This window comes from Portunus trituberculatus, chromosome 18, assembly GCF_017591435.1.
Source record: "Portunus trituberculatus isolate SZX2019 chromosome 18, ASM1759143v1, whole genome shotgun sequence".
Classification (NCBI taxonomy): domain Eukaryota; kingdom Metazoa; phylum Arthropoda; class Malacostraca; order Decapoda; family Portunidae; genus Portunus; species Portunus trituberculatus.
In genome coordinates this window covers 22,818,486-22,830,985 of record NC_059272.1, presented here as the reverse complement: position 1 = coordinate 22,830,985, position 12,500 = coordinate 22,818,486, and the positions used below count along the sequence as shown (strand labels likewise).

At 42.5% G+C, this 12,500-nt stretch overlaps 1 protein-coding gene across 1 annotated transcript in view; it reads right to left on the bottom strand.

Moving 5' to 3' along the window:
• The window catches only part of LOC123505804 (oxytocin receptor-like), a 20,948-nt gene that overhangs the window by 1,486 nt on the left and 6,962 nt on the right, over positions 1-12,500 (bottom strand). The window contains exons 3-4 of the mRNA XM_045257524.1: positions 6,874-8,152; positions 1-673 (exon numbers count right to left, since the gene is read on the bottom strand). The exon at positions 1-673 is cut by the window's left edge and continues 1,486 nt beyond it. Coding sequence (XP_045113459.1) covers positions 378-673; positions 6,874-8,077 — 1,500 coding nt within the window. The 5' untranslated portion in view covers positions 8,078-8,152 and the 3' untranslated portion in view covers positions 1-377. The remainder of the gene's footprint in view (positions 674-6,873; positions 8,153-12,500) is intronic.

Here is a 12,500-nt window from a genome sequence, read left to right as displayed (position 1 = left end):
AGGACTCCTACTCGGATAGGCTTCATCCTTCCAAATCAGGATTGAAAATTCTGTGGCATTCATTCATTCACGGAACTGAAAAAGAAAGACTACACAATAAATTATTTGTTACTTGGCAATCATATTACATTTTCGTTCAACATTTCATTATTGTCGTGAAATCCTCCAGCTTCCTTCACCTGGGCTGAAATCCTGGAGTCTTATTTGTTCACCTCCTTTGCCAAACCTTGGCAAAGTCTCACAAACACTATTTATTACCCACACAATAAGTCGAAAAGAGAACTTGCAGTATAATCTGGAAGTATTTTTGATAACAGTACTAAAATGAATATCTAATGTCCGCGCGCCTCTGCTTCCTACAAAGCCAGGAGTTGAGATTAGCAGCCGTTGCTACTCTCACAAAGGGTGACGGTATGGCCCGGAGAGAGCGATGGCTTGTGAGAGGCAGCCTGGTGCTCCGCCTCCGTGGTCGTGAACACCGTTAGTCTCAAATTCTTGTTGCTATCTGAGCTTCTGAAGGTGTGGGTAGCCCAAGGTCCCCATCTGATATTGAACCGGCAGGTGCACAAACTTCGCAATATTTGCGACAAGTTTTCATTAAAAGCGAGGAAGATCCAAGGGTTGACAACACTGTTCAGGGACGACAGCAGCATCAGGATGGTGAAAGCCGCGCCTGCAAGGGTGAAAAGAAAATTACCTCCAACATTTTGCCTTCATCACTCGCCCACAGCACCCAGCGCTCTAATCTTCCTGTCACGACTGAACAAAAAGAATGTATAACATATATTTCTTTTAAGACTGAAATTTTTCCTACAAGACACAAGCAACTCAAGATTATTTGAGAGTTTACTCCGTGCTACAAGACACGTATTTGTTTTTGTTTTAACCGTGTGTGTGTGTGTGTGTGGACATTAAAACAATGAACTAAAATGTGTGTGTGTGTGTGTGTGTGTGTGTATTCACTGTTTGATCTGCTGCAGTCTCTGACGAGACAGCCAGACGTACAGGAGCAGTCAGAGCTCATTATTTGATCTTGGGATAGGTCTGTCACAACTCCTCGTTTACATGTACCTACTCACTGCTAGGTGAACAGTGTGTGTGAGACACACCCAAATTTCGAACCCCGGTTATCTGGTGTGTGTGTGTGTGTGTGTGTGTGTGTGTGATTTACCACCAGTGTAAAACAATGGCTATGACAGTATTAATGACAGTGGCGGTGTGTTAAGCTGTAGTAATGCTGGCTGTGCATGCGCTCATAGCCATATTTTATAGACTACCTCGTAAAATAAATCCTTTTCTTCTTACATCCCTAAAACGAAAAAAAAAGAGTGCGCAAGCATCATCTAACACACACACACACACACACGGCCCGGTAGCTCAGTGGTTAGAGCGCTGGCTTCACAAGCCAGAGGACCGGGGTTCGATTCCCCGACCGGGTTGAGATATTTGGGTGTGTCTCCTTTCACGTGTAGCCCCTGTTCACCTAGCAGTGAGTAGGTACGGGATGTAAATCGAGGAGTTGACCTTGTTGTCCCGGTGTGTGGTGTGTGCCTGGTCTCAGACCTATCCCAAGATCGGAAATAATGAGCTCTGAGCTCGTTCCGTAGGGTAACGTCTGGCTGTCTCGTCAGAGACTGCAGCAGATCAAACAGTGAATTACACTAAATCTTTGTCCGTGTGTAGTATTGAAGACGACCTGCATTAGATTGGCAAAAAAAACGTGAATCAAGAGAAACTCATTCTCAGGATACATTTAAGTACAGCCACCCACATTACTGAATATTGAAAGTTTAATAGAATTTCCTCAGTATAGGAGGTTGCATCACTCATTAATTTTTCTATTTTTTCTATATGGCCCATAGCGCCTTTAGGTATACTTGAAGAGTACATAGTATGGGAAGCGCTGTTCAGCTTCCACCCATTAGTGGCGCAGGCAATTTTTTTTATAGTGGTACCCATATTAGGATCCATATCACCACCCAAGCGCATCTTGGCGCATCTTGGGTGTAACCACCTAGAACATGGGTATCATGATGTCATGTAGGTAACTTCAAACCACTCGACAAATGGCCAAGTATCAAGAAGGTACGTGGTGGGATTCGAACCTACGCGTAGATGTCTGCCAATTCCTACGCTCACAACCTTACCCACTAGGCCACCGCCTCCCTGATCTTATTTACTCGACCTCAGTAAGGTTAAAATAGACCATATGAATGAACAGTATAGATCAAATTATAGAATTCTTCCATCTCTCTCTCTCTCTCTCTCTCTCTCTCTCTCTCTCTCTCTGTGTGTGTGTGTGTGTGTGTGTGTGTGTGTGTGTGTGTGTGAGTGAGTGTACGTGTGTGCAAGGAAAGCGAGGAAGCCAATATCAGCGTTCAGTCATATGTGCAAGATGGCAGGACGGAGGCAAATCCACGCGTCTGCCAAAGATCCTGTCGGTAACACAACTTTATGCTGGAAAACGATTGTGGTAAACAAGTACAACGTGACTGTGTAAGAGAAATATCAAAACCCATCGAATAATCAAATTCTTCAAGCTATACACATCAGCTACCGTAAAATGTTTTGCACTGAAGATGATATTGTAAGTTATGTAACCAATGCTTTCAAAGACTAGAGAAACGAAATTCTGAGGACGTGTAAACTGGTATAGTCCCTCCTCTGAAAATGCTGAATGCATGATGTTATTGGAAAGAAAACGATATCTCACCGGCTATGACCCTCAGCAGGCATTTCTTGAATCTGCTGGTGCACAAATCCTGACTGGTGAACACTAATTGGATCTAGCATTCCTAAGACGGCCACTTTACCTTCCTTGGGATATTAAGTGATGTGAGAGAGCTTTTACATTACTATTCACACAGCTTTTCTTCATCCCTCCCTTCCTTCCTTTTCCCTTTGGCCTGTTCTTGCATTGTTCCATTCCTTCACTCTGACAGCATTACACTTGCCACACATGCCTTTCATCCTTCCCTCTCGTCTTCTCTTTCTCCTTCGGGCTCTCCTCCCCTCAAATCTTCCATTCTACCATTATAGCGTTTTCTCACAATGCGTTTTCTCCGTATTTTTTCCCTCTCTTTCCTTCTCACTTCTCTTTCCTTCATTTCTTCGCTTCTTTCCTTTAACGGATTTCCATCACCAACATTGTTTTATTTCTCTTATTCCTTTACTATTGTGACTGTACTCTGGTGATGAGGTAAATAATGAACGACGAAATAATAGATCACAGGACGGAGTGAAGAGAAGGAAGGAAGATAAATAAGCAATCAGTTGATCATACAATTGGAGACATGGAAGGATTCTAGACCTGAGCTTCTTGCTTATACTTTCTTTACATCATTATTTTATCATTGCCAGGTCTCACGATCTTTGTGTTCCATCCATTTTAGCACAACAGACTCAAGATGAATTAATTATACAGCTGTGCTCCTTGGGTTGAAAGGGTGGGTATGAATTATGCATGCTGGTGTTGATGGGAGGCTCAGAGTCAAGTGTCGCTGTCAAGGGCCACAGAATACAAGTAGAGGAGCAAGTCTGGGTGCAAGAATATTTGAGTGTGTTGTTTCTTGGAGACTGAGAGTGACAAAGACCCGGGATGACAATCGTATCATTGATAGCAGCAGCAGCAGCAGCTGCAGCAGTAGTAGTAGTAGTAGTAGTAGTAGTAGTAGTAGTAGTAGTAGTAGTAGTAGTAGTAGTAGTAGTAGTAGTAGTAGTAGTAGTAGAAAAAGTAGTGCCACTAGTAAAGCAACACTTTCTTCATTTAGAATGATATCACCATTGTTCACTTATTGAATGGAAAATGTAATATTTAACAGGCACTTCGGACAACTTTGTGAATTTATCTCATATAAAGGAGCTTATGAAAAAGTGAAAGTAAATTGGTAATACTGATAATTAAGATATACTGCCTGAACAATAGATCATATGGAGATTTTTTTTTTTCTTTTCTATGGAAGAGAGAGGCCTGCCAAGAGCAACAAAGCATAGAAAAAAGGCCCACTGAAATGCAGGTTCCCTAAAAGATTTTAAAGGAATTAAACAAAAGTCTGAGACAAATGTCTTGGAACCTTCCTCTTAAAAGAAGTCAAGTTGTAGGAAGATGGAAATACAGAAATAGGCAGGGAGTTACAGAGTTTACCAGTGAAAGGTATGAATGATTGAGTGTACTGGTTAACTCTTGGGTTAGAGAGTTGGAAAGAATATAGGGATGAGAGGAAGAAGAAAGCCTTGTGCAGCGAGGCCGCAGGAAGAAGGAAGGAATGCAGTTAGCAAGATCAGTAAAGCAGTTAACATGAAAAATAGCGATAAAAAAACAGAAAGAGCTGCAACGTTCCGGCGGTGAGAAAGAGGCTGAAGACAGTCAGTCAGAGGAGGGTAGTTGATTAAACGAAAAGCTTTTGATTCCACCCTATCTAATAAAACTATGTTAGTGGAATTCCCCCAAAACATGCGAACAGTACTCCATGCAAAGACGGATAAGGCTTTTGTACAGAGTTAGCAGTGGGAGGTGCGAGAAAAACTGGCAAAAACATAGAAGTTATTTTTGCAAGAGATGAGATGTCAAGTATCCAGTTAAGATTATAAGTAAAGGACAGACCGAGGATATTCAGTGTAGAAGAGGGAGACAGTTGAGTGTCATTAAAGAAGAGGGGATAGTTGTCTGGAAGGTTGTGTCGAGTTGATAGATAAAGAAACTGAGTTTTTTTCTCTGCCCCAATCAGAAATCTTAGAAAGATCAGAGGTCAGGCGTTCTGTGGCGTCCCTACGTGATCTGTTGACTTCCTGAAGGGTTGGTCGTCTCTGAAAGGACGTGGAAAGATGTAGGGTGGCATCATCAACGTAGGAGTGGATAGGGCAAGAAGTTTGGTTGAGGTCATTAATGAATAATAGAGAGTGGGTCAAACGACAGAACCCTGAGGAACACCATTATTAATAGATTTAGGAAAAGAACGGTGGCCGTCTACCACGGCTGTAATAGAACGGTCAGAAAGGAAACTTTAGATAAAGTTGCAGAGAGAAGGATAGAAACCATAGGAGGGCAGTTTTGAAATCAAAGCTTTGTTCCATACTCTACCAAAAAATTTTGATATGTCTAACGCGACAGAAAGAGTTTCACCGAAATTTCTGAAAGAGGATGACCAAGACTCAGTAAGGAGAGCCAGAGCGATCTTGACGGAAGCCATACTGGCGATCAGATAGAAGATTGTGAAGTAACAGATGTTTGAGAATCTTCCTATTCAGGATAGATTAAAAAAACTTTAGACAAGCAAGAGATTTAAGATATAGGACGATAGTTAGAGGGATTAGAACGGTCACCCTTTTTAGGAACAGTCTGAATGTAGGCAAACTTCCAGCAAGAAGGAAAGGTAGAAGTCGATAGACATAGTTGAAAGAGTTTGGCCAGGCAAGGTGCAAGCACGGAAGCACAGTTTTGAGAACAATAGGAGGGACCCCATCAGGTCCATAAACCTTCCGAGGGTTTAGGCCAGCGAGGGCATGGAAAACATCATTACGAAGAATTTTGATTGTAGACATGAAATAGTCAGAGGGAGGAGTAGAGGTAAGGACAAGCCCAGAATCATCCAAGGTGGAGTTGTTAGCAAAGGTTTGAGAGAAGAGTTCAGCTTTAGAGACAGAAGAGATGGCAGTGGTGCCATCAGGATGAAATAAAGGAGGAAAAATGAAGAAGTAAAGTTATTGGAGATGTTTTGGCTAGATGCCAGAAGTCACGAGGAGTTTGAGTTTGAAAGATTTTGACATTTTCTATTTATGAAGGAGTGTTTGGCAAGTTGAAGAACAGACTTGGCATGATTCCGGGCAGAAATATAAAGTGCATGAGATTCAGGAGATGGAAGGCTCAAGTACCTTTTGTGGGCAACCTCTCTATCATGTATAGCACGAGAACAGGCTGCGTTAAACCAAGGTTTAGAAGGTTTAGGTTGAGGAAAAGAAGGAGGAATGTATGCCTCCATGCCAGACACTATCACCTCTGTTATGCGTTCAGCACAAAGAGATGGGTCTCTGACACGGAAACAGTAATCATTCCAGGGAAAATCAGCATAATACCTCCTCAGGTCCCACCAACTGGCAGAGGCAAAACGCCAGAGGCACCTCAGCTTTGGAGGAAACTGAGGAGAGATTGGAAAAATAGAACAAGATACAGAAATGAGATTGTGATCGGAAGACCCCAACGGAGAAGATAGAGTAACAGCATAAGCAGAAAGTTTAGGGGTAAGGAAATGATCAAGAATGTTGGGCATGTCTCCAAGACGGTTAGGGATACGAGTAGGGTGTTGCACCAGTTGCTCTAGGTCATGGAGGATAGCAAAGTTGTAGGCTAGTTCACCAGGATGGTCAGTGAAGGGAGAGGAAAGCCACGAAAGAATAGAGGGACAGAATGTGCTCCACTTTGGAAGTTAAATAGTCAAAGAATTTATTATAGTCAGAGGAGTCAGGGGAGAGATAGACAGCACAGATCATTTTATTCAGAGAGTGATTATTGAGTCTAAGCCAGATGGTGGAAAACTCGGAAGATTCAAGAGCGTGGGCACTAGAACAAGTTAAGTCGTTGCGCACATAGTCGCAACACCAGCTTTGGAACGAAAATGAGAATAGAGAAAGTAGGAGGGAACAGAGAAGGGGCTACTGTCAGTTGCCTCAGACAGCTGTGCTTCGGTGTGGAAAAGAAGATGAGGTTTAGTAGAGGAGAGGATCTAGTTTTCTGTACAACACACCTGTGTGTGTGTGTGTGTGTGTGTGTGTGTGTGTGTGTGTGTGTGTGTGTGTGTGTGTGTGTGTGTGTGTGTGTGTGTGTGTGTGTGTGTATGTTGTGTTTCGTGTTTAAATGAGTGCGTATGTGTCACGTACCGCTGTAGAAGGGCGAAGTAGGAGCGTCGGGGTCCCACACGTGCCACAGCTGCACAGAGATGAAGGGCGCGGAGCAGCTCACGTAGCAGAAGATGACGGTCACGGTCAGCTTCACCGTTTTGATCTTGGCTCGGCTGATGCTTCTGATGGAGTGCGAGCGAGGGTTGGTGGCTGACGGGATCCTCATGCAGGACGCTCTTGTCATCTTCTTCGCAGGCAGCCTGTGGACGGTGGAAGTGGAAGTGGAAGAGTTTGAGTCGAGCAGCGGTATTATCTTCTCCTGCTGTGGCGAGTGCAGGCAAGTAGAAACCTCGCCCCCGTCGGAACGATTCCCTTGTGTCCTCAGCCTTACCAGGAGCCTTGGTCGCCGCAGGTCGTGCCATCGGTGCCGCTGCTCATCCATCTGTTTGTGTTTGAAGTTCACCCAGAGCGTGCGGCAGATGCACGTGTACACGATAATGAGGAAGAAGAGAGGCAGAATGAATACGGAGAGGGCATACCACGTGACGTAGGCTCGTGGTCCCCATGGCGGAATGAAAGACGCCCAACAGTCCCACGTTCCGTCCCCGACCTCCTGGTAGCTGAACACAAACACCTGCGGCGTGCACGACCCAAGTGCCAACGCCCACGCAAGGTAGATCATGTTCTTGGACCTTCGTGGAGTCCAGGCACAGTTTGATAGCGGGTAGCAAATGACTTGGTATCGGTCCAGTGCAGTCATTACTAAAAGATACGAGTTAAGGTAAGGTCCAAGTAACTGTGCGAACTTCACTGCCTTGCAAAGAAAGCCACCGCCGCGGAACCTATATGTGATTTCCCATACGAGCTGCGGGAGCACATTGAGGAAGGCGGTGACCAGGTCCGAGACGCAGAGGCTCAGGATGAAGTAACACATGCGGGTGAGTTTCTTGCGACGCACCAAGAGCATGAACAACACCACCACATTGCCCAGAACGGTGAGCACAAAGATGGCGAGCAGCGTCACTATCTCCCATACCACCAGAGACTCGTCCCTGGCGCTGACCCCTGCGCCACCTGAGCTGTTTCCCACCCCTGCTTCTTCATCCACCGTGCTCTGATTGTCGCTACTGCCCAGTAGCAGGTCTTCATTGCTCTCTTTCGAGGTCCCAGACCAACCATTAGTCGTATTGGCAGTTAACGAGAAAGCGCCAGAATCGTCGGTATCTACGAAAGACCACGGCATGATACTGAAGAGGAGCCGGTGGCAGTGTCGAGGACAGCTCTCAGCTGCCCCGCCCCTCCTTGGACATCATGAGCTCTGGAAAACAGAAAGAGATGTGTGTTACGATATTGCAGTGACTGAATATCTTAAGAATACTCTTCATGTGCTTATATTTCAAGTACTCCACCATGTGCTTATATTTCAAGTACACCACCAATACGCAAATGCAACTTCCTTCGAGAAATCTAAGTAAAAACCTTATTTATCAGACTTCCTCATTATGCATGCTACGTAGACTAGAGATATCAATGATTAACGTTCAGTGTCCTGTACCTAAAATCAAGAAACAAACATAAAAGCAAACAAGCCACCATGATAGCCACACAATCTATAGTTGCCACAGTTGTCATCAAACATTTAAAGTCCTGACAGTTCGACAAAAATAAGTGATCCCGACCCAGAAAACGCACACAAGCCTTATAGTTTTTGTGACATCTATGAAAGAAAATGTGATAAACTGCGAATGAAGATTTTCAAGGGAAAAAAGAAACAAGAAAAAATAACTGGAACAACAACGACAGGAACTACTGGTACTACTATTACTACTACTACTACTACTACTACTACTACTACTACTACTACTGCTACTACTACTACTACTACTACTACTACTACCACTACGTACTACTACAATAACAGCAACAACAACAACAACAACAACAACAACAGCAACAACAACAACAATAACAATAGGAGTTGAAGGAGAGGGAGAGGAGAGGAAGAGGAATGACAAAAGTTTCTAACGAGGGGAAGATGAAAGCTTATAACCCTGGCTTTGAAAGGGTACACAAAATTTGAGAGAGAGAGAGAGAGAGAGAGAGAGAGAGAGAGAGAGAGAGAGAGAGAGAGAGAGAGAGAGAGAGAGAGAGAGAGAGAGAGAGAGAGAGAGAGAGAGAGAGAGAGAGAGAGAGAGAGAATAAAGACTTCAGTCATCCTTTTTGCCCTTTTGTGTACAGCGTCAGCGTCTGGACAAACTTAATAACAAAATTTTGATGAAATAGAAATAGCTGGCCATCAGATTGAAGTACATGTTGTTGTCTTCTCTTTATATATGAGCCAAGTTTAATTTTACATACACTCGTGGATAATGATACAGTGCTCCATCCACACGGCCCGGTAGCTCAGTGGTTAGAGCGCTGGCTTCAAAGCCAGAGGACCGGGGTTCGATTCCCCGGCCGGATGGAGATATTTGGGTGTGTCTCCTTTCATGTGTAGCCCCTGTTCACCTAGCAGTGAGTAGGTACGGGATGTAAATCGAGGAGTTGTGACCTTGTTGTCCCGGTGTGTGGTGTGTGCCTGGTCTCAGGCCTATCCGAAGATCGGAAATAATGAGTTCTGAGGTCGTTCCGTAGGGTAACGTCTGGCTGTCTCGTCAGAGACTGCAGCAGATCAAACAGTGAATCAAACACACACACACACACGCACTCACACACACACACACATATATACACACACACAAATTACATAAAAAGGGATCCAATATAGTGTTCTCCTTAGGGGCTTTGAACATGTTGGCCTCATGTCCACACAGTGTGTGTGTGTGTGTGTGTGTGTGTGTTACCTGATTATTTTATACCCATGCTAGTACTAAATGACATGAATGCAACACAACTCGAAAATTTCCACCTTCATTCAAGAGAAACAAATTATACACAAATTATACAAAATGTCGGAACAACCTCAATGCATTTACCAACATGAGACCACATAATGAAAACTGCAGCTTGGCTTACCATTCCTTGATCCCTCTAAATGAGATCCTGGAATGAAGCTGTAATGACCGAACCTTGCTAATCTTTAATGCTCAAACACGTACACGAGCACCGTATTGATTATCACTCCTGCTGTTTTTCCCTGATCTGCGTGTTTAGCTCGTGTTATTTTCGAACACGGCATTATGTGAACCGAATATACCACCACTGTATACACCAATGACCTTTTAACAGTACACCAGCCTCTCTCCATGCCTCCCTGTCTATCGATGAAGAGTGTCCCTCCCAGCCCCCACTCCTTCCATTTTTTTTTTTTTTCTCTATCTCTCTCACTCTGTTTCCCTTTCACTTATTTTTCCCATCCTATTATTTTCTTCCTCTTGGCTATGTATCTCCTTGTCATTTTCTTTCCCTTTTATCACTTTATTCATTCTCACCCTATTTTCTGTCTTCCCTTTCTCCTTCCTTCCTCCATTCCTTCGTTCTTTCCTCTCTCTCTCTCTCACAATTGCCAAGGTTTCCTCACCGTCCATCGCGTAAACGCTATCCAGAGCAGCACGTAATTATCATAAATAACACACCATCAGCTACGTAGAAGATATCAATGTTGCGAATAGAAAGGTGAAACACACACACACACACACACACACACACACACACACACACACACACACACACACACACACACACACACACACACACACACACACACACACACACACACACACAGAAACACACACACAGACAGACACACCCACACACACGTCTCCCTCTCTCATCCTTTAATAACAAATAATAATGAGACGGTAATCAGCAGGAATGTCGCGAGTAATTACCTTGACAGAGAACACCATATCACATTCCTTACCGAGAACAGGCACGTGAGGCTACTGGTGATGATGGCTGTTTAATTAATCATCCTCAGCAATGTGACACGTGCAGCGTAATGTTTTGCTGTGCAGCGTGAGGCTTATTTTAAAACTCTTTTCGTAAAAACTATATATTTATAATGATATCTGCTAGTTTTTCCTCGACCGCGAATATTTTGAAATAGCGATGCATACGTTGAAAGAAAAACGAAGTAATTTACTGCCAGTGCATAATCAAAACCAAGAAACTATTCTTAGCAAGGAGCAAATTTAATTCAATCATTAAGGATACAATAGGTTAATAAGCAATTTGATTAAAAAGACAATACATTTCGTCCCATAGACCTGGTAGATCCTAAAACGTGAGTATATTTTCACTTCCTGTTATGTATCACAGGAAGCACAAGATAGAGGATAAAAAAAACTAGATAGAAAGATTGCACACCAGCAGAAAGGTGAAAAGGATATCAAGGACATAATGAAGAATGAGATCAGATTTCCGTATAGTTTTGAACTGCTAGGAAGGGAAATATGAAAGAAAAGCCATATATATATATATATATATATATATATATATATATATATATATATATATATATATATATATATATATATATATATATATATATATATATATATATATATATATATATATATATATATATATATATATATATATATATATATATATATATATATATATATATATATATATTCAATTTATCATAAATGTTTTAATTTTAAGACTATGATTTCTTTGTGATCCGTAACGATATTGAGTAAAAAATAGAATTACTGAACAAAAATATATGACATGACCAAAGGAAATAATGTCAGAAAAAACACAAGTTGACTATTTCAGGTTTCTTATGAAGTCATTACATGAATGCATGACGTTATTTCCTCCTCAATAACATACGTATAGGTAAAAAAGAATTCCATTTTGTCCAATTTTCTTTGTTATCGAGCCATTGCCTTTTTTTAGGAGACGTTTTATATGTTTATTTCTTTTCTTTCGTTCCTCTGCTGCTCTGAGGAAAGACTGATGGGACAGACTCCACGTGAATAGCTCCTCAACAATGTCTCTTGTTTGTGTCTTGAAATACTTGAATCCTCCACCCCTCAAACACACGTCTGAGTCACATAGATTCTTTGGCTAGTTCTTGTTGTTGTTGTTGTTGTTGTTGTTGTTGTTCTATTCTTAGGCTACTGGACTTTGTTAATTTAGACTTTAATTATTATCCTCTCGCTCCATGACTCACTATTTTATTGCTATTTTTCCTTTATCATTTCCCTCTCTCAACCTCCTGTTTACCTGCTTATCATCAACATAACTATATATTTACATAATGTACCTACCTACTAAGCGTTTCAGAGAGTTTGAGGGCACGTTTTTCTAGAATAACTTTGTAAGGAACACGCATATCATTATGAAATTTTGCCACAGTGTACTTGACACCCTCCCCTAATATCCCAATGTGTCAAGAATCGTCAACAGTATATAATAATGGCACTTCTCCCTATAAAAACAGGAGAAAGTCACTTATCCTCACGAAGAAACGGACAAGTGGTGAGAAATGGTGACGTAGTACTATCCCCTACTATCTGTGACGTAGTAACAAGCTCCACCCACATAGTCCCTCCCCCTGCTTCCTACCATCCCTCTCTTCCATCCCCCTACCCATATTTCCTCCTTCCTCCCCTCCCCTCCCTTCCCCTCCCCGTCTATTAATTCCCCTACCTCTCTCTCTCTCTCTCTCTCTCTCTCTCTCTCTCTCTCTACGTCACCATTTCTCACCACTT